At 48.8% G+C, this 25037-nt stretch overlaps 10 protein-coding genes across 10 annotated transcripts; 7 read left to right on the forward strand and 3 right to left on the reverse strand.

Annotated features, from left to right (window-relative positions):
- Window positions 1–46: 46 nt before the first annotated feature.
- Window positions 47–1230, forward strand: FVEG_03520 (hypothetical protein; the record flags this gene model as incomplete). The annotated part of the gene is made up of 3 exons (XM_018891119.1): window positions 47–354; window positions 424–566; window positions 638–1230. The coding sequence occupies 3 exons, from the start codon at window positions 47–49 to the stop codon at window positions 1228–1230; spliced, it is 1044 nt and encodes a 347-aa protein (XP_018747581.1).
- Window positions 1231–4248: 3018 nt separating this feature from the next.
- FVEG_03519 (pectate lyase) lies at window positions 4249–5044 on the forward strand (the record flags this gene model as incomplete). Its single annotated transcript, XM_018891118.1, has 3 exons — window positions 4249–4426; window positions 4502–4893; window positions 4940–5044. 3 exons carry the CDS (start codon window positions 4249–4251, stop codon window positions 5042–5044), a joined length of 675 nt encoding a protein of 224 aa, XP_018747580.1.
- Window positions 5045–6032: 988 nt separating this feature from the next.
- Window positions 6033–7648, reverse strand: FVEG_03518 (hypothetical protein; the record flags this gene model as incomplete). The annotated part of the gene is made up of 4 exons (XM_018891117.1): window positions 6033–6561; window positions 6619–7224; window positions 7287–7380; window positions 7435–7648. 4 exons carry the CDS (start codon window positions 7646–7648, stop codon window positions 6033–6035), a joined length of 1443 nt encoding a protein of 480 aa, XP_018747579.1.
- Window positions 7649–9467: 1819 nt separating this feature from the next.
- On the forward strand, window positions 9468–11104 carry FVEG_03517 (hypothetical protein; the record flags this gene model as incomplete). Its single annotated transcript, XM_018891116.1, has 2 exons — window positions 9468–10284; window positions 10338–11104. The coding sequence occupies 2 exons, from the start codon at window positions 9468–9470 to the stop codon at window positions 11102–11104; spliced, it is 1584 nt and encodes a 527-aa protein (XP_018747578.1).
- Window positions 10545–12103, reverse strand: FVEG_03516 (hypothetical protein). Its single transcript, XM_018891115.1, has one exon. The coding sequence runs from the start codon at window positions 11933–11935 to the stop codon at window positions 11459–11461; it is 477 nt and encodes a 158-aa protein (XP_018747577.1). The 5' UTR covers window positions 11936–12103; the 3' UTR covers window positions 10545–11458.
- Window positions 12104–14367: 2264 nt separating this feature from the next.
- On the forward strand, window positions 14368–14593 carry FVEG_15286 (hypothetical protein; the record flags this gene model as incomplete). The annotated part of the gene is made up of 2 exons (XM_018904410.1): window positions 14368–14515; window positions 14574–14593. 2 exons carry the CDS (start codon window positions 14368–14370, stop codon window positions 14591–14593), a joined length of 168 nt encoding a protein of 55 aa, XP_018747576.1.
- Window positions 14594–14680: 87 nt separating this feature from the next.
- Window positions 14681–17446, forward strand: FVEG_03515 (hypothetical protein; the record flags this gene model as incomplete). Its single annotated transcript, XM_018891114.1, has 3 exons — window positions 14681–15821; window positions 15904–16465; window positions 16546–17446. 3 exons carry the CDS (start codon window positions 14681–14683, stop codon window positions 17444–17446), a joined length of 2604 nt encoding a protein of 867 aa, XP_018747575.1.
- A 524-nt stretch (window positions 17447–17970) lies between these two features.
- On the forward strand, window positions 17971–20572 carry FVEG_03514 (hypothetical protein). The gene is made up of 2 exons (XM_018891113.1): window positions 17971–19590; window positions 19641–20572. Exons 1-2 carry the CDS (start codon window positions 18059–18061, stop codon window positions 20191–20193), a joined length of 2085 nt encoding a protein of 694 aa, XP_018747574.1. The 5' UTR covers window positions 17971–18058; the 3' UTR covers window positions 20194–20572.
- FVEG_03513 (kynureninase 2) lies at window positions 20568–22163 on the reverse strand. The gene is made up of 2 exons (XM_018891112.1): window positions 21934–22163; window positions 20568–21882 (listed from the first exon to the last, which is right to left on the reverse strand). Exons 1-2 carry the CDS (start codon window positions 22115–22117, stop codon window positions 20603–20605), a joined length of 1464 nt encoding a protein of 487 aa, XP_018747573.1. The 5' UTR covers window positions 22118–22163; the 3' UTR covers window positions 20568–20602.
- A 386-nt stretch (window positions 22164–22549) lies between these two features.
- On the forward strand, window positions 22550–23881 carry FVEG_03512 (indoleamine 2,3-dioxygenase; the record flags this gene model as incomplete). Its single annotated transcript, XM_018891111.1, has 2 exons — window positions 22550–22870; window positions 22925–23881. The coding sequence occupies 2 exons, from the start codon at window positions 22550–22552 to the stop codon at window positions 23879–23881; spliced, it is 1278 nt and encodes a 425-aa protein (XP_018747572.1).
- Window positions 23882–25037: the final 1156 nt, after the last annotated feature.

The raw sequence follows: 25037 nt of genomic DNA on the forward strand, positions 1-25037 counted from the left end.
ACCTGCCAAGTACTCTTTTTGTTTCCCATCAAAAATCTACGCAGACATGCCAGTCTACCGCGAAAGCCCAACGCCAGCTATTGAGACCCTTCTGAGCATATGGTGGTCTGCAGAAAAAGACGTGACACGAAATGCGTTGTCTACATGTATAGAAAGAGTCATGGCCCTAACCTTGATGATACATGATCTGAAAGCCCAGCCAGACCTTTACATCAACATGGACGCCGAAACAGTTGATGATGCACGCGATCTCATCACCATTGTTTCGTTCCTACTCTGCGGGCCATTGTACGGCATTCTAACAGCTCTGAGACGCAAGGCGGAGACCCATACATATAAGCGAACCTTCGATAGGTACGCGGAGGAGATAGTGAAGCTGCTTGAAGCTATTTAGAACGCTCACAAAGCGCTGAACATTATTAGACCGGGTCACTTTTGGCAGACGCTGGAGATTCTGGAGAGTATCCTTGTCTCAGGACGTAGGAAACCGGTCACGATTACACCAATTGTTCCAATTGAGCTGCTTATGAGACTTGTAACAGCCCGTAAGAAATGGGATAGCCTTGGTGAGTTAAGCATAAACTTGGTGAGATCCACAAATGACTAATCAGACATACCATCAGAGCAACTCTGGAAGAATACCGGAATCTCAATATAGCCAAGTCTCGAGGTCTCAGTGCTGGCCTGCCTAAAACCACCTTCCCCTGCATAGGTGCCATGCCGAACAGCGATCGAGTATACATCATTTCTACTTCGGCAGACCATTGGCGTCTTTTCGGGAAGCTCAATGACTTTGTCTTGAACCTACGCCATAGCCGTCGTAAGGGCATAACTAATGCCGTTCATGGAGGAGGAAAGGATGCCAAATTAGTTAAAGAATGGAGTGAAGCTCTTGAGAGCCGGCGCAAGCGCAGCGAAGAGAAGAATCAGAAGATGGAACCGCTCGCAAGTCTTATTGAAAACCCACCGGGTTATTTCTCTCATTTGCACGACGTCGCAACACCCTTTGAATACCCCTCTTTCGAGCTCAAGGCTCGTTGTACCCGCTGTCAGGTACTCTTTAGATACGAAGTCCCCGATAACGTCAAGGTAAAAGAGAAAGTTGAGTCACATAAAATACATCTTGGTTTCACCTGTGCAGAGACCTACGCTCACTTCTTTTGCCGAGCTTTAGAGCAACAGGCGCACGCGGTTACAGAAAGCATTCACCTCGCTTCTACGGAGTTCTGAAGGATCGAAGGAAAGACGCCGAAAGCCAGAGAAGTTCAAGAAAGAGGTCCTACTTGGCAGGTAACCAAGCCAAGGTCTAACGGTGACACTGGTAAGGTTTAGAGTCACAAAGCCCCAAATGCGCAATGTGCGATCACGAACGTCTAGTGACGGACAGCTAAATTGGCACCCTCCTATTCGTCCAAGCCGCGCCTAAATTTGGGTCCTGGAAAGCCAATTAGACATTTAATCAGGAATAGAACACCCTTGGATCTATTTGTCCCTAACTATGGAATGTATTACAAGGCTTTGCCCATCAACCGACCGTCCATCAGTGCCTGATCAACATTTATCTGAACACAAGACTCTCCGATGTCCTGGAAGAAAGGTTGAGCCGCCATAGAAACAGCCTATTTATTCTTCAGAGCAGCGAGATCCTCTCGAGTTGCGTTCATGACCCTGATTTCTCCTACCATCCCTGTCTTCATGATTGACTCCTGAAACTTGGCCTCACTGACCTTCCTATAGTCTTCAGTCTAATCTTTGACGCTCGGGAAAATTTGAGCAGCATCAAAGTTCTGTTGCAACCCTGTGAAGACTAAAGAAGCTCTCTTTAGGTCGGCGACTTCCTTAAGCTCCTCGTTATATCGTTAGTATTGATCGTAGATCAGCCAAACAGCATGTACAGTTCCAGCAGCATGAACAACAAGGAAATAATCAGTATTGATTAAATTAGGAATACCGCTCGCTGTTATAAATCCCTTCTGTACTTGTCTGATGGGCAGCACTAGAGAAGGTAGGGATTGGCTGTGCTCTGGACGAGAAGTGATGTGAGACACGACCCGAGTCCTCAGAGATAAGAGGGCCGAGTGAGCACTAAGTTCGGTTTGATCAGGATGCATACTCAAAGCTTCATGAAATGCTGAGACTGTAAAGGTAACTCCGCTGTTGGTAACCAGATCGAAGTCATCCACATGATCTGCAGTTAAGGCAAAGCTATGGTTGTTTATATCGACAGGATCCGAGAAATTTACCGCAGTAAGCTTCTCAAGCCATTCGGTTGGTGACTGGAGCGGAGAGTCGATATCTATATCCGACATCCTCTTCAAATATGGGATTAGGCTATTATCTTTGCTGGTTTCTTTTTCTAGCCTCTCGATGTAGTTGCCTGGAGACCCTGGTGGCCATATTAGTAAACAGGACCTGAGTCCGTGTACCAAGAGGGAGTTTCTTACGATCTGTAGGCCGGCCAACAACCTGTCTAATCTCCGTAAAGTGTTGATCGGAAATCTCGTTAGCGGCCGTTGACTTTGTGAGCCAGAGGAGTTTTTGCAGTGAGACTCGTGGCTGAGGCCTTAGATCAGCACAGAGAACTTGGCCCTTAGAAAAGAAATACGAACAAAACAATCTTCAAAATGTCAAAGAGCGCGACTCGGGTCCGCCTGATCTGCTGTTGTAAGGGAGGTTGAAAGATAAAAGTCGCTAGCAGGACGCCGAAAGCCACAGATTGCTGTGAATACGAGGTCTGTTGTGTGTATGAGGGAAGAAGCTAAGTAGCTAGGGGCCCAAGCGGGCAGGCTACATACAGAAGGGATGTGTGGGCCTCCGGCACAGATATCTCAAGGCGTACCCCTCTGACTCATTAACGAGATGTGACAGATCATGCTTCGACTCGTCATACGTAGACTTGACCTGGGAGGAGCCACGTATAAGCACCCAGTGATACAAAGCCCCAACATTCTTTTCTGAAGAGTTCAAAGAGTCCCAGCTCGCTATTCATGGAGTTCCAAACGCCAAATGGAAGATTCAGGGGGTTAGTTGGAGGTAAAGCAGGATAAAGTGCCGGGAAGCCCATTGAGCTAAGTCATCTCTGGTGCCATCATAGCCCGGTCCTTAGATTAGAACGTGTGAGTTTCTATCGTGTGTGAGGTGCGTGATGTGAGCCATCAGCTGTGGGGACTATCAACTCAAAAACAGCGGAACAAAGAATCACTCGTTTGAGATATCCTTTCAGCACTAGTCCAATCTTGGACTTGACGACCCGGAAATAAATTCTTTTGAAGCGGTAACAGCCCACAGAAAGGTTTGGAGGTAGCCCGTTTGCAAAGATGATACTGGTAATCAGCTACAGAGGTGCGAAAGTTGGAAACCGTGGCTTCGAGGGGAATCGCCTTGCCGCAAGGCCGCCCACTACTGTTCCGCGCCAACTAGCTTTTGTTCATTTGACCAAGTTAGCTGCACTTTGTATCGAAGTTATTTTCAAGCAACTATCATTGCTTGGACATTTATCTCCCTTTTGATAAAGAGTCGAATCAAGAGCTTTGATACTCCCAACTTTGCTTAGCTAGAGGGGTTGTAGTACATTTTCTGTTCGTATGTTGGCTTCACCATCACAAAGCAGCTCACTGGATTGAAGAGCCATGCGAGAGCGGCTGTTGATTCGACCGCTTGCTGAAAAGGAGGCTCATTTGTGTATGTACAGTCTTTCTACTAGACACCATTTGCCGCAAGCGCACCTGTCATATTCAGACAACATTTAGTTGTTGAACAGGAACCTTCAAATTAGACGACGCCTGCCCATGATGTCCTCATCGATCACCCATGTTCGCAGCCCAAAACCCTTCTGGACAGCACTCGTCTACAGAGACCTGCCTAATGCAGTATTCAGAACTTCCGGAGCCTCGGAGCCTTTTCAAGCATAAAGACAAGCTTGATGGTCGCGACTTCTAGCAAGGACTGACTTCCACCAATAGCCGCTAGATACTGACACATTCTGGTCTTGGTAACATCACCCTTGCCCGTCAACATCTGATATGACTGGAGGGATTAATAGCGGTGATCGCTTGGATACTACCTGGATGCGCCCCCGCAAGTAATGCTAGGCATTACAGGGAATAATGCATGCACTTACGCTTGGCATCATGGAACATCTAGAGGGCATCTTGAGAGAGTCTGGTGAAAAGTATAAAAACCCGCACTCTGACCTGTTGACACCGATTCAATTTTTACAGCAAGGAGCCGACTTCGACAAGATCCATCATGCATTTCCCCAGCGCAATTGCTCTTCTTACAGTCCTGCCGTCAGTTTTAGCCTGTAAGGGCTATACTGGCGGTCTTCCCAAGCACACGGGGACCAAAACTCTCGGCTCTCCTCAGTATATTAAGAAAGGCCAGACCTTTGATGCTGGCTGGGTCAAGTATGATCGCGGCGTGAAGTGTACAGGCCAGGCCGAAGGAGGCAAGTCGCAATAGCATTGGTGACCCCTCGGCCATTGCTAACTACATTATTCAGGTGAGAAGGACACTGTTTTCGTCCTTGAAGATGGAGCGAAGCTTAGAAACGTCATTATTGGCGCCAATCAACGTGAAGGCGTGTACTGCCTTGGATCGTGCACTCTCGAATTCGTTTGGTTCGAGGACGTCTGCGAGGATGCCATATCAATCAAGGGCGGCGGCACAGCCAATATTATTGGCGGTGGTGCATACAAAGCTGCCGATAAGATCATCCAGCATAACGGCTGTGGCCACGTGAACATCATCAACTTCTATGCCAACGATTACGGTAAAGTTTACAGGTCTTGCGGTAACTGCAAGGGTAACTGCCGACGGTCAGTGCATATGGAGGGTACTACTGCTGTTAACGGCGGGGAGTTGATGGGCATCAACACCAACCTGGGAGACAAGGTATGGATCAGGATCTACAAGTGACTACAAAACTAATGTTTCATAGGCCACCTACTCCAACAACTGCTACCCCAAAGTCCAATGTCAGGGATACAATGGTTGTGATAAGGGTAACGGCGCTTGTGAGCCTACAAAGGCTGGCCTTTGCTAAGCGGTTGAGCAGCTGCCTCCAAATAGTGGCTTTTGTGGGTTTCTACCGAATCTTTGACATCGGAAATATTGACTAACGATTACAAGAACCTCGCTAGGCGTATGAAAAGGTGCTGGCTGATTATCTTCTGATATGGATGTATCATGTAACATGAATTGATACTCCGCGATTTAATCTTTCTTTTCCGTGTTCCTACAGAGTGATCTTGACTTTGACACGTCTTCAGCCACGTTAACCCCCCTACCTGAGCACTACGACAGTATTTCGTGATAACTCAACAGCATCCACAAGGAGCTAATAGAATAATAAGACTCTTTTTTTTTTTTTTTTTTTTTTTTTTAGTTTTCTGGAGTTTTCCGACAGGTAAAATACTTATACCAAGGCAAGGCAAGCATCTGTCCTGGGAGTGAAAGCCCTGGGTCCTCATGCAGCCGAAGCCTCCCAATGGAATCGATAACAAACAGTCCATACAAGCTACGCGCAGAATAAAGATAGGCATCTCATAGCTCATAACATCCCATTCTCCCTTGGAGCATAATTCTCTTATGTCTGACGGAGAGAGTAGTGGCAAGGCGCAGATAGATGATCCAAATAGTCAAGAGACCTACGTCCGGTCAAAGTGTACCACACACCCTTCCATGTGTTCAACAATTGGCGTTTTCAGTTAGGATGCTCCGGGTGTACTTCTTCCACTTTGATCCATCCAGTTGGGGGAGTGGTTCCCTGTCGGATGATCCGGAGCTTTGCCACAAATCCTCGCGTATGGTCTTCGTAAAGGGCTTCGCGTCCATTTTCCCCAAAGGGACCTTTGACAAGAGGTTCAACTTCCTTCCATGAAAACGGAGCGAAATATACGTCTCTGGTCTCTTCAAAGTACTGTAACCTAGCCCAATATCCCCCCATAACTCCTACGCTCGTATCCCCATTTGCCCACGTACGGTATGACTTCGTCGGGAATAGGATCATCCAGGTGCATGTGAGGTATGTACTAGTCGTTGAAGTGGTCATCATGGTGTCTTTCCCAGCGAGGTACTGCATACAGAGCAGTGTTGAATTGCCATTTGATGCCGGTATGAGCTGAAGGTGAGACGTGAGTCTGAGGTCTGGGGGCCACCAATTTCGCACCGCCTCTCTTGTTTCCACCAGTGACGTTGTACACATCGACGGGCACGACGTTCTCCGTAATGTTAGGGTTGTAGATAGCCCAGTACGTCTCATTATTCCCAGCGTTGTTGTTCGTTCCAGTCCAGAAGTTGTGCATTGACCAAGCATCATACGCTAGATCGCAGGCGTTTGTGTCGGTGTAGGTGCCTCCGATGACAAAGAGCTGCGACATGTGTTTGACCATGTTGCATGATGCGCTGTAGTGGTCATACTCTGGTGGGAGGGTCACGTTTCCGTGATGGTCAGGGTAAGCTTTCACCCAGATGAACGAGGGGAGGGTCAGGATGTAGATGTCGTTGAATGAGGTTGCATTGACAACGGGTGGTTGAACGCTCAATCCTCCCCAGAGATAGCTTTTATTATTTCAGCATAAGGACCTGGTGATGGAGACAACAAATCGCTTGGCTTACATGTTGAAGGAAGACTTGTCTGGTGCCCACGCCACATCGACGCAGAACTGACGCCTGTTCTGGGGTATCTCCTCAGTCGTCTTCTGGGTTGACCAAGAGTTTCCCTTGGCATCAAAGACGAAGACTTTATCGAATGGCTGGGGAGCTTCCGTGTTGTTACCGTAAGGGTCAACAATGCCTCCCAGATACACAAGTAGGCCGAGAGTGTCGCCGGCAGGTATCCAGACCATGCCGCCTTCAGCTCTGGGCTGTTTGCTGAGACTAGCCGCCTGCGTAAACTTTCCCGAGTCGTACGAGTACGTGTAAAAGTTAGAGCTCATGGTTCGGTCACCAGTCCATCCGCTCATCGAGGCATTGCTTATCCATCCTCCAAGGTAGTAGCCCATGCCAGTCTCCGAAACGCCGACACCAGCGCCATACGAGGCGACCTTCGGTGGAGGGGTTATATCAGGCGCTCCAAAGTCGCCCCATTTGTCGTAGATGATATCGTAGCTCAGAAGAGTATAGGGCTCTTGTGAGAAACCGTTGTTCCATTCGCCGGCGTAGAGGTAGAATCGCTTGTTGACGCTGTCGCCCCAGAGAATACTGCCGTGTACGCTCTGGATACTGTCGTATCGGGGTTATCATATCTGGAGGAGGAGCAACGAGAAGAGAATGGGTCGTCGTACCTGTCTTTCTTGCTTAGGCTGATATTCAGGTCTGGCCAAAGATCACCACCGCGTTCGACGAGGTTGTTGAGGTCGTGGTATGCGAGCCAGGTATCTAGAGTAGTCAGTGACCAAAATTGCTTGTCTGTAAGCCTCTGGGTCGACGTACTGGAGTAGTTCTCGTGAGTTTGCTGGAAGTCATCAAAGTTGACCCATCCCCCGTCGATGTAAAGCTTATCGTCAATGACCGTTGTTTGGTAAGCAAATCTTCGGCAAAAGTCATCTCTAGGGTTCTTGGCGGTGGTCCAGTGGATGGTGATAAGCAGAGCAAGTATAGCCTGAGTGCATATGAACCCAATTTGCTTCCGTATGAAGGTCTCCATGGCCTGTTGTAGTAGAGTCACAAATGGACTTGGAAGGTTTGGCAACGTAGAGACTCGCTTCCGCGCAACAGCGGGAGTCTCACCTTTTTGAGCCTCCTCCTCGTACCTGTCTTTCTTTGGGTAGCAACCAGGCTCTGCGCATTTGAGGGGAAGTCGGCGCCATTGGGTGTTCTAGATGGTGATGGCGCATGACAGCTAACAGGGGGTCTCTTGATGAAGGGTATTTTCTATCCAAGGCTATCGAAAGTGGCACTGGAATTGGCTCAAGCTGGAAAGATCGTCCTGGCTCTGGCTGCTCAATGCGATTCACAAATCCTGAGTCTTTCAAATAGGCTATAGCTTCAAGTACTCATTGCTACTCTTCGTTGTAGTTGAGGAACCGCTGCGCTGTACTTGAAATGTTCTAAAACTTGCCCTCATATTCTTGCTGGCGTAGCATTCCGCTCACCGTATCTTATTCTTTATGTCCCCAGTATCCAGCTCTTTATGACTATTGTAAAAGAGAACATACATCAGGCTCTTTGGGGATAAGGCTTGCGTCTAATCTCCTTTTTGTACTCTTATCTTTGCTCCCTCTTCTCCCTTTGTGACATGCAATTCGATATTGTGTATCGAGCGTCTGATAGTTCTGACATCCAACCACGAGTTTGAGATAACGATATTCAAGGGGTGCGGGGTATTGTCTTGGTCACTGAGCTAAATGTGTCTTGGGGTATTTTGGCTGTCTCCAATGGCTGGAACATCTGGATAATCATTGCCAGCCGCCGAAAGTCACTTGTTCAGTCTTGCGGTATGCAAACTCCTTTGTTCAAGCTTGTAGGCAGAACACAACGATAATAATCGTCGTTTGATGTGATGCTCAAGTCTTGGAAAAGCCGACGTGTAGCCCAAGTGGTTATATTTGTTGGGGTTTTCTGTACTCTAACCATGTTTCTGGGCATGTTGTTTTGGATTCCCATCTGTGTTTATTGGTGATCTTCTATGTGCCTTGTGTTTGAAGCCTCTTTTAACCTCCCAACCTTATTACAATAGTTTGGAATCGATGGTCTTGCGGTTAATACTTGCATCGCATACCCTGCCTTGAAAGAGGGCCTTTGCACTAGTGATATCAAACGACTATATGGTTTGAGTTACATCATCTGGTGTATATCTAAATATTCTTCATTTTGCTTCGATATCATACACATGGTCTGCCACATCACAAGTGGGCATCGGTACGCAGTGCATCAATGAGCCATCAGAGGGCAATGAGTCAGTATCGCTCCGTGCTCTTTACCCACTTTCATCTCTAGGCGATAGAGAATACTTTGACACTGGCAGCACAACACTGGAGCCAATGGCAGTGACTCGCAACAGTCCACCAGCGCTAAACCAGAAAATAAATGTTCTTCTACTCTCTGTTTTCCTTTTCTTCCCTTCTTCCTTCTTCATCCTCTTCTCACCATCAAAGGATTTCGTCCCCTCTACCACATCAGTCTTTGACCTCTATCACAGACAACTTAACCTTTCTCTACCTCAAACGCTACGAAGATCAACCCCGCGACTTGACATTCGGTCCAGATTGGTGATCCGGAACGACGAACAGATTTTAGCACTCGCTCAGGTGCTCACCACAGTCTCGGTGCGAACATCCAGAAAGGCCGTGGTTAAATATTAGAGAACACTACTAATCCACAGACTGTCTCACAAGTAAACACCCCTACCGTACTATCCAAACTGTCTTCTACCAAGTCCGATCGCAAGTGACCACCGATACCATGGAGGAAGACATGGCCAATACGTCGATTGCCCAGCCAAGTACATAGAGAGGTTAAAATCTATGATTAACTACACCAGCAAGCCGGGCGTTGATCATCTTTTGGCTCAGCGTCAGACATCAAAGGAATGGCTCGAGGCGCTTACTAAATTGGACTTTGCAGACCCTGCCTCTGTTATCAATCTTCAATTCGACTTGGCGGTGTATAACGTCGGGGAACCCATTCTGTGCACCGGCAAAGACACCTTTACTGTTTCGCCACATCCTGCGGCTATCAGTGTAGATAGCGCACCAGTTGTAGATCGCGACAGTCCTCATGAAGGCCTTATGGCTCTTGAATTTCTCCGAAGGGCCAAAGCTCGACCTGCTCCCGCAGATGAAAAAGCTCCCGAAACACCACTCCCCTCTGTTGCGTTTCTCATCAGACGCTTGCGCAAAGGAAAGACTATACAAAGAGGTATTGAAGACTTGGAGGAGACTGACTATATCCTGGTCGTTGATGCTATTACGCCTGGGCATCCTGTCTGGCTGATCTGGGATCGACAGGCTTCCGATAAAGACGAGATATACTACGTCCACCCAGACAAGACATACCCGGTTTTCACGGGAGTTGAGAAGAACTTTGACGCAGCTCAGATCCTCCCTAGTATTAATGACTGGTTTGAGTCCTATGGAAACCTGGACTCTAATCAGCTTGAGGAGTCTATCAAGGCGACTGGTCTTGTCGGTTTCGTAAAGGCCAAGGAGGTAACCTTGGCGAACGTCAATGAGCTTTTGGGCAAGGCTCAATCGCAAGGGGCAACTGATACAATGGAAAACAACGAGATTTCCGAGGCTCGCTTTGCCGAGATCAAGGCGGCTGTTGCTGACCCTTTCAAAGGTAAGAAACTTTCCTCGACATATCGCTGCACCACGCTAATCTTATCGTCTCAGCTCTCCCATCTTTGTTCATACAGAAACTCGAGGAAGCAACTGCTCGCGACAACAGCCTGGATCAGTACCTAACCAAGTCTTTGAAAGTGAACAAATCTTCGCGTCGGCCAGCTCTGGATTGGCTTCAGGAGCTTGCCATCGCGGACTTTGCGGACCTCAACGCTGTCTACTATTTTGACTACAGCTTATTTCTTAACAATATTGGTCCTCTTGATCTGGCTACCAATGGCGAGACCACTTATTCCATCGTACCAAATGCCTGTGCTATGGGCCATGACGAACCAATAACCGACGACTTTCATGGGACATTCCAATCCCTCAAGACTTCTGCCCTGCCTGGAACAGGGAATTCCATTCCTACCCTGATCTATATTGTTGGGGTTTTGATAAAAGCAAAGAAGGGTACGACTCACGACTATGACTCCGAAACTGACTACGACTATGACTCCAGAACGGACTACGTCCTTGTCGTTGATGCCGTTGCGCCTGGACATCCTGTCTGGCTGGTGTATAACCACAATTCATGGAGTGAACAGCTTGAGGAACGACGCACCGTCGATCCGGCTGATCAACCCTTGATCTTCGAAGGGATTGGGCACAATTTTGACGCCGCCCAAATCTTCCCGGGCATTCACGACTGGACCCAGCCCTATGGAAATATCTACTTCGCGAAGTGTGAGGAGTCTATCAAGGCGACTTGTATCACCGGTGCTATGCATGCCAAGGCAATTCTGTTATCGGAGGTTGAGGTGCTTTTTCGCCAGTAAAATCATCCTCATGGACGACTACTTTTGACGCCAGACAGTGATGGGGCAGCGGAGAGCTACATGGGAATCTTTCTTGGACGCAGACACAATCTTCTGAGTGACATCGTCGTCTACAGTGGGCAGGAATCACAAGGGTTTAGCACGGTATCATCAACATCGTATGATAGAATCATAGCCGTAAATAAAGTGATCCGCCCTTAATCTCATCTGTATCACCATGGCCTGATATGTTATAGTCTCAACGAAGACCAAGCCCTTAGCACAATCTGTCAGTGTCCTGTTATCAACGAGCCTCAAACAAAAGAAATTCCCGTCCCATCCATATCACACTCAGTTTCCGACTCATTACCCCCATCACTCAAACTGAACCGGCTCGACGCGATCAATGTTTCTCTTGGTGAAAGGCTCACAAATTACATAAACCTTCTTCTTCGCTACCCTCAATCCCTCTCCATTGTAAGCAACCTTGCGCGCATAAACATTCAATTCTCGATGAGAAATGACTCCAGAGGGAGGCCTCAGATGGACCATCATGACATTTGGGCATTTCTGGCCGTGTTCGCGCAACAGCTTCGCACGAGCGATCGCATCAGCACGATCTTGATATCCAGGTATGAATGGTGCACGGGAGCCTGGGTGATCAAAGATCTCCTCCAGACCTTCTCGAACGTCCTCGAGAAGGTCTTCGTATATTGCTCCAGGCATGTCGATCTTGTCAGGGATTTGGAAGTACTTGGGTGTAGCTCGACGGGGCGTGACGCTCTGTCTGTGCATCTCGACGTCACCGGTTGCGACCCAGCAAGGCGTTCCGATCTCCAAATCCCATGCCATGATTGTTTCTGGGGTGTATGTTGAGCTGGGAGGTTATACAATGGGTTGATGATGAATATGAGGAAGTGTTAGATGAGAAGTTTCTTTAATTGCAGTCACAAAATTGGAGATTCTGTTCAAGAGGTAATATGTAGCACCGAGTATAAGTGGTGATGTGCAGAGAATAAAAGAAATCGAGTTCCCGAGAGATTGCCGGGCATCACTCGATACTTATGCGCAATTACAAGCTGTTACGTCGAATTATGGAGCCACCTACGCGCTGCGCTCTCCATCGATTCCGTAGACTTTTGGCTAATACAAGAAGAGTACGAGATCACACGATCAATGCAGGTTTACATTTTGGCTTACTAAAGTTCTGCGATTGTCACCCAACATTATCCGGAGGATCCCGGGTTCGTGAACAGAGGGTGAAGCCGAGGAGGAATGTGATCCAAAATCTCAGAAACATTGCACGGCCTGGAAATTGAGTATAATTGATTTGCTGGGTTCGCGTGACAGCGCGAAGAGGGTATACTTTCAATAACTCGAGTCTCTTCAGTTTTGATGATCATGAAGAGAAATGTGTAATTTGCATCTCCATTGACATTTCTGGTCAGGAACTTACCCCAGAGTAACGGCTATAACGGGAAATGCGAACAGTTGTCAGCCGAGTGCTCATATCAGGAGACGAACGCGGAGAACTGCGGGGTATCTCAACACCACTCCCCCAAGATTAGAGTCTGGAAGAGTCCAAAGAACAAGTTCGGTGGCACGTGAAGTGTCATATCATATTTGTTACCGTTGTCTGCTTTTTCCTCATTCGGCAATTGCCAGCTGACCTCCGATGTAGACTTTGCGACATAATTGATACATCCCTCATTCTTCTGGACTTCTTGATTTACGAGTATTTAGACTAAGGAGTCTCGGAGGCGACATGGGAATGACAGGAGCGGACCTTTGCGTGAGAAATCGGCTCAAACTTCTCGCTGTTTACTTGGGTCAAAGTGCACAAACCATGCGAGTAATCGAATCTGGAGAAGACGCCATTGGTGACGCGAGATGCCTTCAGTCTATCAGACCCAGCTAACTTGCCCAACAACGATCTTCGGGCTACTAGTAGCAGGTTCACCAACGCACGGCGACAATCATGTAGAGAGCAGTTCAAAGCTTAACAACGAAGACTTTTCTTTTATTCAAATACTTTCAACTCTCACAGATAGTAACGTCAGCGGTGCCATCGCCTACTTTGTCTAACAACTTGATTTGCAAAAGTAGCGGCTTCAGAGCTACAAATAGCTCAAGGACATCGTCATGGACCTTGTTTTCAACCGCGTCACTTGGCAAGACAATGAGGTTCGCACTGTCACTCTCTGAACAAAACATGGCTGTACCAATTTGAAAGTAGTCGCAATTACAATCCGATTCTTCCTGCCGGTGGCGCTTACAGCAAGCTTCTGACATAAACGTATTCGACCGCTCAGACAAAGGCTCTTTCCATCATCATCTTTTCGGGTCAGTATATTCATTGTGGCTAACTTCTATCTAAGGTTGTCATTCTTCTGATTTAGAATCATCATTGTCAGGTAATTGAAGTCTCGAGATAAGGCACTGGGAACTGTGTCCGTGAGACGGCCGCGGGCTCCGTAAGTCGGAGAAGAACAATGACGGCTTGAGAAAAACGCGAAAAAGTATTAGATATAATTTCAGAGGCCAGATAGTGGAAAGATGAGTATGGGTGTGGTGTAGACTAAATTTGACTCTGCGGGCTTCACTTCAATACCAGAGTTCTTGAGTGTTTACGCGTCATTGACCAATGGCGACACCCTCACTTTTTTTGGGAAGCGATTACGGTTACTTAATCTTCACGTGACCACTATCATGTGTAAATAATCTCTTCTCCTCGATTTCGAATTCTCCTTCCTTTCTTCTTTCTTTATCTTCACTTTTGCTGCGCTGCTGCTGGCCGTGATTCACGCACACCTGCTTGGAATCGTAACCAGCTGCCGCCTTTCACGCAAACGCGCTTGGAATCATTGCTGCGACAGGGCCTTGATATCTCAAGTAACCACTTGAGAGACTTTAACTTGCAAATTTGTCAATTCCAAGCAGCTGTGTTCCGAACCGGTCGGTATTCCACTCTCTTCACCATTCCTACTTACGACGATTCTCAAGGATTCAAAAAGAGGTGCTCGGAATCACGTCAATTACTTGCCATTCTCTCACATTGAACCTGCATCATTTTCCCGAACTTGAAACCTCGTTGCTCCGCAACTATGGCTAGAGGATTGAGCAACCTTTTTGATTCGCACGACGACGACCATTTCCTGAGCCTGATGCACATGTTTGACGAAAACAAACAGCCTGTACATGATCGCATACCCTCCTTTCCAGCATGGGTTGAAAGGTATTGTGACTATTCGCACACCAAGCATGCACAAACGGGCGTCCATGATATGAGCAATACCGATCTTGACATTCAGAGAAAGATGGGGGTTCTGATCAACACGGTGTTCTCGGTTGACAGGAAGCACTCTAATCAGCTTGCTCAGTACTGCGCCTTCAAGAGCCTCAAAGAACTCAGCTCATATGTTGATATTATCGGTAAGTGCCAACATCCTCACTGGTACACTTGTCAACTGATGCTTACTTCCTTCTGCAGTCCCAGATATCGTTTGGTAAGCTGCTTTTGTTGCATATGACTACTTCTGTGTGCCTGAGCACTACGTAGGCTCTGGCGACGGCAATTTCTCGCAGACTTAGAGGGCCATGCGCGGATCGAGCCAAGCCGAGCAAGACTTCCAGAAGCTTATCCAACCACTCTACAAGGAGTGCTACAACAGTCAAACGCAACATCTGAAATCCTTCGCTATTGAAATCGATCTTGTCGTACCACTCAGAGTTCTGATCACCTACCACAGTAACGAAAAGGTTTGGGGGTTCATCGACAATGTCGCAAAGCTTTGCACGAAGCCCACCTTCATTCCAGTGCTCAACCAAACCGTTTCTACACCTGGCCTGCCAACCAATATCTCACCTTACGCGTTTATCCTAGCACATGCTGTTCAGATACTTCTTTTCGCCCCTCAAGAGTGGGACCCCGATCGTGTCTACACCAGAGATCTAGACGCTTACGCTCATCGATTTCCAACCCCTGAAACAATCGGAGGTGGGACAACACCCGCTGTCGCTGGACTCTTCTCCATGGAAGACCTCTACCGCGCGATTCTCCTTTTCTACTACTTGCTCAAACGACAAAGTGCATCGAAATGGATCACAAAGACTGCCCCAACGAGTTCGACTAATGCTGACTTTCCAGGATATCATGATCCTACCTCCCCGCCAACTGAGCGCCCACAAGCCAATGAAGTTGACGCTGTTGCAGTGAATAATGAATCGGATTCCGACGACCCTTTTGAAGATTCAAGCGAATCCGAAGGGCTCGACGAAGACGAGTATGAAGACGAAGACGAAGATGAAGACGAAGATGAAAACAAAGGCGGTCAGCCTGGGGAAGGAAACGATGAATCCAATCATGGCGATGAGGATGATAATGAGTCCGAGCAGGCCGACGGAGATGAAGATGAACACGCAGACGCGCCTGAAAGCCTCAATGAAACAGAAGCCATTGCGGCACTCAAGACCATCAGAATCAACACTTTGATTCTGGAATCTCTTACAACCACACGTCCATCGGAAAGTCTCTCCCAGCGCCTCCGGGATTTGGGCAAGCCTAAAGCGCCTTCAATCTCGTCAGATGACCTTGCGTCAGAGCTTTATTTCCTCCTTGAACGTCATATGCTGCCCGACTTTGGATCCGAAGTCTCCACATCCACAAAGAATGACACACAAGTCCCGTTCGATCTTGGAGTATCGGACATGGAGCATCTGATCAAGCTTCCGTCCAGCAGTGAGTAACTTGGTGACTGCTCCAAGCAGACCTGTTTGGAATTGTGTTGCATTGCTATTAATCACTAGCTAACTCATCATAGCCTCAGCAGAGTCGGAGACCACCCAGCCATCACCCTTGGTCCTCGTTGAAGAGTGTCGCTATCAGTGTGGTATTCCACACTACCCTGAGATCCACGACTTGGGTCACACGCAGCCAACAAGGCAAGGGAATCATCCCATTTCAGAATATCTGAAACACCGCAAGGCTGTCTTGACTTCCTTCGACTGGCGGAACAAGATCCTTCTCGAGTTGGAAGAGCCCCCCTTTCGGGCTACTGTCGACAACGCAAAGTCTGCTATGAAAGATCTTCTTAATCCAGAAATCGAGGAATTCCAAATCGCGGGGGTTGGGAGTGAAGAAGTAACTCCACTTTACAACGCGTATAAACAGCTTCGCGATGACCAGACGTGTGGCCTACGATTGCTCTTCGACCAGGCCATAGGACAAAGGTCCAGACATGCACCAACCGATAGGATGGACTGCATTCGCTGGGTTTGCTACTACAATCCCATCATGACTCGAGCTCTGGAGGTGGCAAATAAGTACTGCGGGGACGACAAGGAACGTCTTGTTGTATATGTCGAAGATCCATGGATTCATTGGTAAGTACACACCTTTCCTTCGTTTCAAGGAGTCCTGGTTGAAACTGCATGAATACTCCAACATTACTGACCATTTCAAGTATCGCTGTGGCCTTGTTCGTCGTAGCAGGCTTCAATGTTGGCAGTATCCGGTCCTCAGATACTGCCCAGGAGCAAGCCAAGATCATTGAGCAATGGAAGAACAAAGCCTCCGGCTTGGAGATCCTCGTTGCAAACCTGCATACCAAGGTCAGGAATATCAACGTGCATACAGACTGTACCAAAGGGCTGCTATTGAATTGGACCCTGGAACCAGAGCGCATACTCAAGATAATCAACAACATGAGCGACACCAGTCATAAGAGAAAGTCCATCTTTCACATGGTCAAGGTCGCCGATACCTACCACGATGTTATCGAGAGAGTCTGTTGCACAAAGTGGGCGATGCAACTTTCCCAGGACATCAAGCTCCCAGAGTGGATGACAGGCGTCATCCGCGAGATCTGCATCTTTGAGCTGATCAAGTCAACTTGGCACCAGGAATTCAACCGCTACGCCTGGGTGGTGGCACACGATCTGAAAGCCCCTGACTTTGCGTATCATGATCCCAAGTGGTGTCAACTTGGCCAAGTCTTCTCGATCGTGGCGAAACTGGTGCTTCACCACCCTGAAGACAAGGAGTTCTGGGTAGAGAGCATGCCTATCCTCGTTGAACTCTGTTTCCACTTCAATGATGCATTCGATGTGTCGGATTCTCTTGGACATCGGTTATGCCTGACATCCGAAGATATGAGAACGTCGTTTCTCCCGATATTCAAGGGGATTAAAAGCGCGCGGGCAGCGGTCGATGATGAACTGGCGTCTGAGCGACGAGAGATGCTGCAACGTGGTATTGAAGCCAGAGCTGGAGATGACGAGACAGCCGCTGGCCGTGGTGAGAAGCGCAAGACGGGCGATGATGGTGAGGGTGGCGCGAAGAAGCAAAAGACAAGCGCTGCTTAGATTGGCTCGGTGAAGCAAGCTGGATGCGGGTTTGGACGGGACAGATGAGATTGAGACAGACATCAATACGCGATCGCGAATGGTGATCTCACAATAGCCCTTAGCAAGGGGCTAAAAAAAGAAAAGTCACTGGTTTTAGATGAATGAAATGAGAAAATAGTGATACGTTGCTGGTCTACTAATGAGTGAAGTTGAGTTGGTCCATTGAGCGTGTTGTGAGTGAGAGCCCGTTCCAGTGGACGGTAGTGCTGATCCGCTGAACATAGCCGCTGTGCCGTCATTGTCGGATGTGAACATGCACAAGATGCACATGCGATTGGTTTGTCACTTATACCGAATGCCACCTCGTCAAACCTTGGGATACAATACATCTCCAACAGCCACTCCATAATTGATATCAATTGCTCAATGTAAAATAAGACAGTCAGGCATTTATATAATCCCCATTTCTCAACCTCAACCTCAAGCCAAGACCCGGAATCTCAAGCCGGCCCGCACTAACAATTTCCCCAAGTCCGAACATCCGCGTCTTTCCGCCCTCCCTCACCTCTCGCACATCCGGCTTCCGCACCGCACCGCACGCTTCACCGACCCCAATTCCATGATAGCAGCATGCAACCCTCAGAACCAGAGCGCTACATCCGCAGCCGCATCGCCAACGCTTGCGACGGCTGCAAATCCCGCAAAGTCAAGTGCGACGGTAAATTACCATGCAGCTACTGCACGCGACGCCAGAAGCCGCACGACTGTCACTATTCTCCCCAGCGACGACGTAAAGCGCATTCCGTGCGATCGCCGCAGACTTCGGAAAGGGCGCAGTCGACGAGACATACTACGCCTTCTACACCTGCTGCTGCTGCTCCTGCTGAACCGGTGGCGCAGATTGATAGGGATAATGGGGGACAGATTGATGCGGAGGATGAGACCGATGTTCCGAGGGAGGCGAGGTTGGTGTGCGATGCGCAGGGAAAGTTGATATTCGTCGGCGATTGTGCGCCTCTTTCGTTTTTTCAGAGCGTGAGACAACTCGTTACCACAAGAGTTGGACAAAATGCTTTTGCGCCGCAGTCGAGTCGGTATTCAGTCCTTGAAAATGCGACGGCGCATCAGTCGAGACGGATACCGGGTGATAACCGCATACCAATCGTTCATCCAGATGATATTCCCCTCGCAGTATCGAATTACTTATCCATTGCCACCGGCCTCGTGGATCTCTTCGACAATCGCCGCCTTCAAGATGATCTCATCCTCTGGGCGAATATGGACCCGAAGCAAGACGACGCTACAACGATTGTCAATTTCCTCATACTCGCCATTGGAATGAAGATTAATGATGAGGAGCGATCGCAGGATTACTTTGAGTATGCGCGCGATAAAGCATATTCCAACCTCACCGGCAATCTCAGCGTCTCAACGGTCCAGATGTTTACGCTTATTACGTTATACATGCTGTGTGCATGCCAGATCAACGGGGCGTTTCTCTTCTTCGGTACAGCTGTGCGGGCAGCTTACTCTATCGGCATTCACAGAACGGAAGTCAACGCGCGTTTTGGGCCTGATATCCACAGACAGCGCGATCGGCTTTGGAAGAGCATTCGTGTCGTTGATCTGTTTCTCAGTTCATCCATGGGTAGACCGCCTGCTACCTCGGATGTCGACTGTACGGTTCCATATCAAAGTCCCGATGAGAACGTTGAAGAACCGGTCGATCTACTCAATGCATCGGTGCAGATATTCTTGGTTCTCGAGGGTGTTGTCACAGAGATTTACTCACGACGAAAAGTGTCGCTGCAACTTACAGAGGGGATATCACTCCAACTCCGAGATTGGTCGTCGCGGTGGTTGAAGCAGCTTAAGGATATAGTGGCCAACCCGGAGGCTCAGGATAGAGCGCAGGCGAGTGGTGCGTGTCAGATATTGGCGACGTATTATTACGCTGTCATGTTGGTGTCAAGACCATTTCTGATGTATGAGCTTTGTCGAAGACTGTCTGATGGTTCGGTCAACTCGAATGGAAGATCGGCTTTGACGAGTGGAAAGTCGAAGTTGGCAGATGCTTGTATTGACGCGGCGAGTTTGATGGTTGATCCGATATTGGATCTCATTCAGAAAGGGATTCTTGTTGGGCATGTTCCCATTCTCGTGTAAGTTTCCTTAACATCCCTCTTATAGACATTGTCTCTAACTGTTACAGGTCATGGCTATTTGCTAGCTCTCTTGTTCTTGGCGTTGGCCTCCTTGGTGGTTTCGGCCGCGTCCTCGAGAAATACACACGCATGGCCATCCACGCTCTAGACCACTGCTCCAAACACGATACCCACGCAGGGCAATACTCACTCATCGCCCAATCCCTTTTGACGACCGCCCTCGAGTATCTCGAAAAACGCGAGCTCGCCGAACGTCAACGACGGACGGAAAACTCAAGCCAGCTCTTCGGTCTCATACCGTCCGACACGATGGACTCATCACCAACCTTCACAGGCCAATCAATAACGACACCGTCTTCCAGAGGTCGCGAATCACTTGATAGGACATTCCTACAGCACAACGGGTTGCAAAACGTCGGATCACCGTTATTCGGCGACTTGGACTCAGCGTTCCTGGGACTAAGTGAGAGTATGATGCAGACGCCCGATCCAAGCTACTGGGGCGGACCGCTGGGGAATGAAGCTGACTCGGGGTCGGCTTTGAACTTGTTTGCGCTATTGGATGCAGGCGGTGGTATTGATCTTACGCATCATCTGTGAAACGTCAGCGACGAATCGGTTGGTCCGGAAGTTCGGAGGTGTCAGATCAGGCGGGTATGTTCCTGATATCAGATCCGACAAGGATTGCGCGTCGTGGTGTAAGATAAGAAGATGGCTGGTCCTCGGGTATGGAATGCCATGTCTAGCCGAGAGACGATGATATGCGGGATGTGATGTGATAGATCATATGGCGCAATGCCTGGGTTACTTCGTTATCATGCGATTGTAATGCTGTACAGTCTGCGGTTCAGAGAGAGTCAAGAAGTTGAGAGATGTGGAGAGAACTTCCAGCAATTGATGATTGCTTTCATTTACTGGCGCAATCTACAACCTCCTCAATAGACATCACTAGAGCTTCATAAGTTAACCAAAAATCATGCTTCATTAACAATCATTATCTATCTTTTATCTAAGGCAAAGCCGTCCTCAAAATCTGCATAAACTTCCAAACATCCTCAAACCTCGTGTACAGTGGCACAGGCGCCACACGAATAACACCAGGCTTCCTCTTATCACAAATCACAGCATTCTCCTCCAACGCCGCACTAACATTATCCAGCAACCCATCCTTCAACAACACACTAAGCTGCGTGCCCCTCTGCAGCGGATCCCTCGGTGTGATGATACGGAACAGCTCAGCGTCTGAACCCTCAGCCAAGATCTGATCGAGCAAATACTCTGCGTATGCAGTCAACACCAAAGCTTTAGAGCGCAGATCATGCATGGTTGTCTTGTTAAACACGGATAAAGCACCGGAGAGACTGGCGAGGTCGATGGCGGAGGGGTTAGAGAGCTGGAAGCCGCCTGCGCCAGAGGTGGGGATGAAGTTGTTGTCCATGTTGAAGCGTACGCTCTTGTCACCGCCATACCAGCCCATAAGACGCGGGCGGTATGTAGCTTTGCCGGTGGCGTCGTTGAGCTCGACCTTTCCGTGGCGCTCGTGCACGTAAGCGCCTGCGATGGAACCCGGGCCCGCGTTGATGTACTTGTATGTGCACCAGCATGCGAAATCAACGTTCCAGTCGTGGAGCTTGAGCTCGACGTTTCCAGCAGCGTGGGCGAGATCCCAACCGACCACAATACCCTTTGCTTGCGCGTAGGCTGTGATGCGGGGAATGTCAAAGAGTTGGCCGGAGTAGTACTGAATACCAGGGAGCAAAAGAAGAGCAGTATCTTCAGCGTGCTCATCAATAGTAGAAAGAATCAAATCGGTTGTGATGATGTGATCCTCATTAGGATGAATCTTAACCATGCTCTTCTCAGGATCAAGACCGTGCCAAACGACCTGACTCTCAATAGCATAGTGATCACTAGGAAAAGGCTTCCACTCCAGAATAACCTTGTGTCGCTTCTCGCTCGGCTTGTAAAAGCTCGCCATGAGGAGATGCAGGTTCGCTGTGAGTGTGTTCATGATGACAATCTCATGCGGAGAAGCTCCAACGAGGTCTGCAGACTTGACGGCGCAGTCCTCAGCGAGGTCTTGCCACGCTGGAAGGGGTGAGTTGTCGAGAGCACTGAAGTGCCCGTTTACTCCGATGGAAGCCCATGTCTCGAGTTGGGCGTTGAGATATTCGCGGACAGCTTTTGGTTGGGCGCCGAGAGAGTTGCCGACGAAGTAGAGACATTGTTGATCATCGGCTGCTGAGCCGTTGCCGTTGCTGTGGCCATTTGTGCCATTGACTGCGCCAGCTAACACAATTAGTCAGTATAGAGCTTCAGTAGTAGTATGAGCGTACTCACGAATTGAACCGTCGAGGGCTTTCTTCTTGAGGGACTTCTTGGTCGGCAGGACAAACTCATCCCGAAGATGGCTTAGCTTATCCTGCGAATCCAAATGGCGGGCAAACTCGAGAGAGTTGGCGTCGCTGGGGAACTTGGCGGGAGCACCGCTCCTCAGACGCTCGACGAATCCAGAAAGCTCCATTTTCGAATTACAATAATAAAGGGTAGTGTGATGTAATGAACTGATGTGGTAGAACTCGTATGATCCGTCTGTGAGAGGGATTGCGAAATCACTTTATGTTCCGTGAAGCCTCCACCAAAATTTTAGCGGAAGCACGGAAGTCTAGCGTCCATCCGCACATCCGCGTCCCGACATCCGCATGGTGGACGTCATTATCCATTTTAGATATAGCGAGGTGCAGCGATTGGTCACGCGGACACAACACGGATCGGATGAGGCTGGCACGGAGACCGGAGACGGAGGTTCAAGTATACGGAAGACGGAAGTGAGAAAACAAGAAATAACCCATGGGAATTACAATTGTATTTTAGACTGAGGCTTTTCTAAACAATTGAGATTATACATCTTCTTTACTATTTCCATCAAGCTTCTCTGCATTGAATTAAGCTCATCATGTCGCCACACGCTGTTACGTACCAACTTCCGCGCATCAAGCTCACAGCCGAACTAGAAGAGTTCGCCGTGACGAGTAACGCTTTCTTGCCTGAGCACAGTCCCCTCAAGCAATTACCGGATTCTTACTATGAGCCATGGGAGCTTGTTATTCAGCACCTTCCCGCGTTGATAAAGTACTTTGATATAAGACGTGCTGTTGATACGCTTCCTGTTCTGTCAACGGAGAGATTACGCTCGGAGGCCGAGTGGAGGAGGGCTTATTCTATCTTGGCGTTCTTGACGCATGCTTATGTTTGGGGTGGAGAGAAGCCTGCGCAGGTAAGCTACCCTACTCATACTTTATTTTGATACGATGTTAACAATGTTGGTTAGGTTCTTCCCCCACAAATCACTGTTCCCTTCCTCGCTGTCTCACAACACCTCGAACTCCCTCCCGTTCTCTCATACGCCGCTGCAAACCTATGGAACTTCTCCTCCTCAAGCAACGACTTCACTGATCTCGACCACCTCGACACCTTACACACCTTCACCGGCACAGAATCAGAAAAATGGTTCCTCCTCATCAGTGTCGCCATGGAAGCGCGCGCAGGCACCATCATCCCCAAAATGATGGAAGCCCTCGAAGCCGTCAAGACACGCGACTACGACGTTATAATCTCTGCTCTCGAACAACTAAAGTCTTGCATCGACAGCGTTGGCGTTTTGCTAGAGCGCATGTATGAGAAGTGTGATCCTATGACGTTCTACTACAAGATTCGTCCGTTTTTAGCGGGGAGTAAGAACATGGAGGCAGCGGGCCTGCCCAAAGGCGTGTTTTACGATGAAGGCAATGGAAAAGGCGAGTGGCGACATCTTCGCGGTGGGAGTAACGGCCAAAGCTCCCTTATCCAATTCTTCGATGTTGTGCTGGGCGTAGAGCACATAACCAGCGGTAACAACACCGAAAAAGCGGGTGAACGAAGCTATCACGACATAGTAAAAGACTACATGCCAGGTCCTCACCGCCGGTTCCTGACACATGTTGCTCGCAAGGGCAGTATCCGCGAACTAGCATCGCAAACACCCAGCACACCAGCCCAAGAACGTCTTCAAGCTGCTTTCACGGCTGCGACAGAGGCGCTCACGGTGTTTAGGAACAAGCATATACAGATTGTGACGCGGTATATTATCCTGCCGGCGAGGAGCGGGAGGAAGGATGGACCGCAGAATCTGGCGAGTAGTTCGTCGAAGAAGAATGGGGAGGAGTTGACGGGGACGGGGGGCACGACGCTTGTGCCGTTTTTGAAGCAGTCGAGGGATGAGACTAGTGAGGCTGGACGGTTGGAGTAATTAATGAGGGACTGTTTGTGGTTATAGAGCATAGCGATAGATGAGCGCGAAAAGCGCGTTTCTTTGACGAATACATTTATGAACATCCACTCACTACCTATGCAATCGCGATTGATGCAGGTTTGAAGTGAACACAACCACTCAGATGAATAGAACGACTCACTGACAGTGCTGAAAGAGCCTCAGTCCTTTGACAATCTCAATCTCTTCTAAAAAGTTCCATGCGCCAAGGCCGTAGAATTGTCTTCCGCGTACCGCCAAACAGCTCTTGGCAACCATGACTCTCCAACAACACCTAGACAAGCGATGATCAATAAGTCTATTACCAACCTTGGGGTAACTGTCACCCTCTTATTACCGAGTTCCACGACCATGTCCCTGGGATTAGGGTCTATCATTACCCGAACTCTCTCACACACCGATAATTCCCGCTGTTGAGCCCCATCTAAGCCGTCGAAAACTCTGTTCCTCGGAACCCCATACAGCCTCCTTACTCCAGAAGTTATTCCCCAATGACAAAAACCCCCCCACGCGTTTTCCCCACGGGCAGGAATTTTATAATGCTGCTGCCTTGCGAGTCAGTCGGTTTTCAGTAGTAATTCCGGGCCATCTACCGTAGAGACGCACGGGTTTTGGCATTCGGGCCTTTTTCTTTTGGCTGTTGTCGGGGTTTGCACGGGCTTTGGGTTGGCGAGTTCCCCTCACTTGACTCTGGGTTTTTTGCGGAGTCTCCGCATTCTCTCCAACGTTGCAAATGGTTGGAGGCGTGTGGATGACAGAATTGTGAGATGGCCTACAGACATTGCAGCAGTCACCACGACGCCCTGTGGAGTAGAGAATCTTGATTGAATGTCCCGGCCAAGAATCATATCGGAACTGGATGTTGTAAAAGACATTGCGGTGGTAGGTCTCGTCTGGCCATGTATCGAATGCGTATGACGCTGCAGTCTTTGTGCAGCACTGTGTAAGGGTCTCGAAGATCTGATAGTTCCAGTCGAGGCTGAATCAGGGGTTGTGATTGATTTTCCATCTTGGCCGGCGGAATAAGCTTGTCGATGTCGAGGGGGAGAAGTGACAGCGCCAGCCTTGGTAGGCGAGGTCCAGACCATGGCCACACGTGGGGTGTATGCCTGCGAGGACGGGTAAGGGCCATGAT

The sequence above is a fragment of the Fusarium verticillioides genome, chromosome 2 (genome assembly GCF_000149555.1).
Source record: "Fusarium verticillioides 7600 chromosome 2, whole genome shotgun sequence".
In the NCBI taxonomy this organism is placed as follows: Eukaryota; Fungi; Ascomycota; class Sordariomycetes; order Hypocreales; family Nectriaceae; genus Fusarium; species Fusarium verticillioides.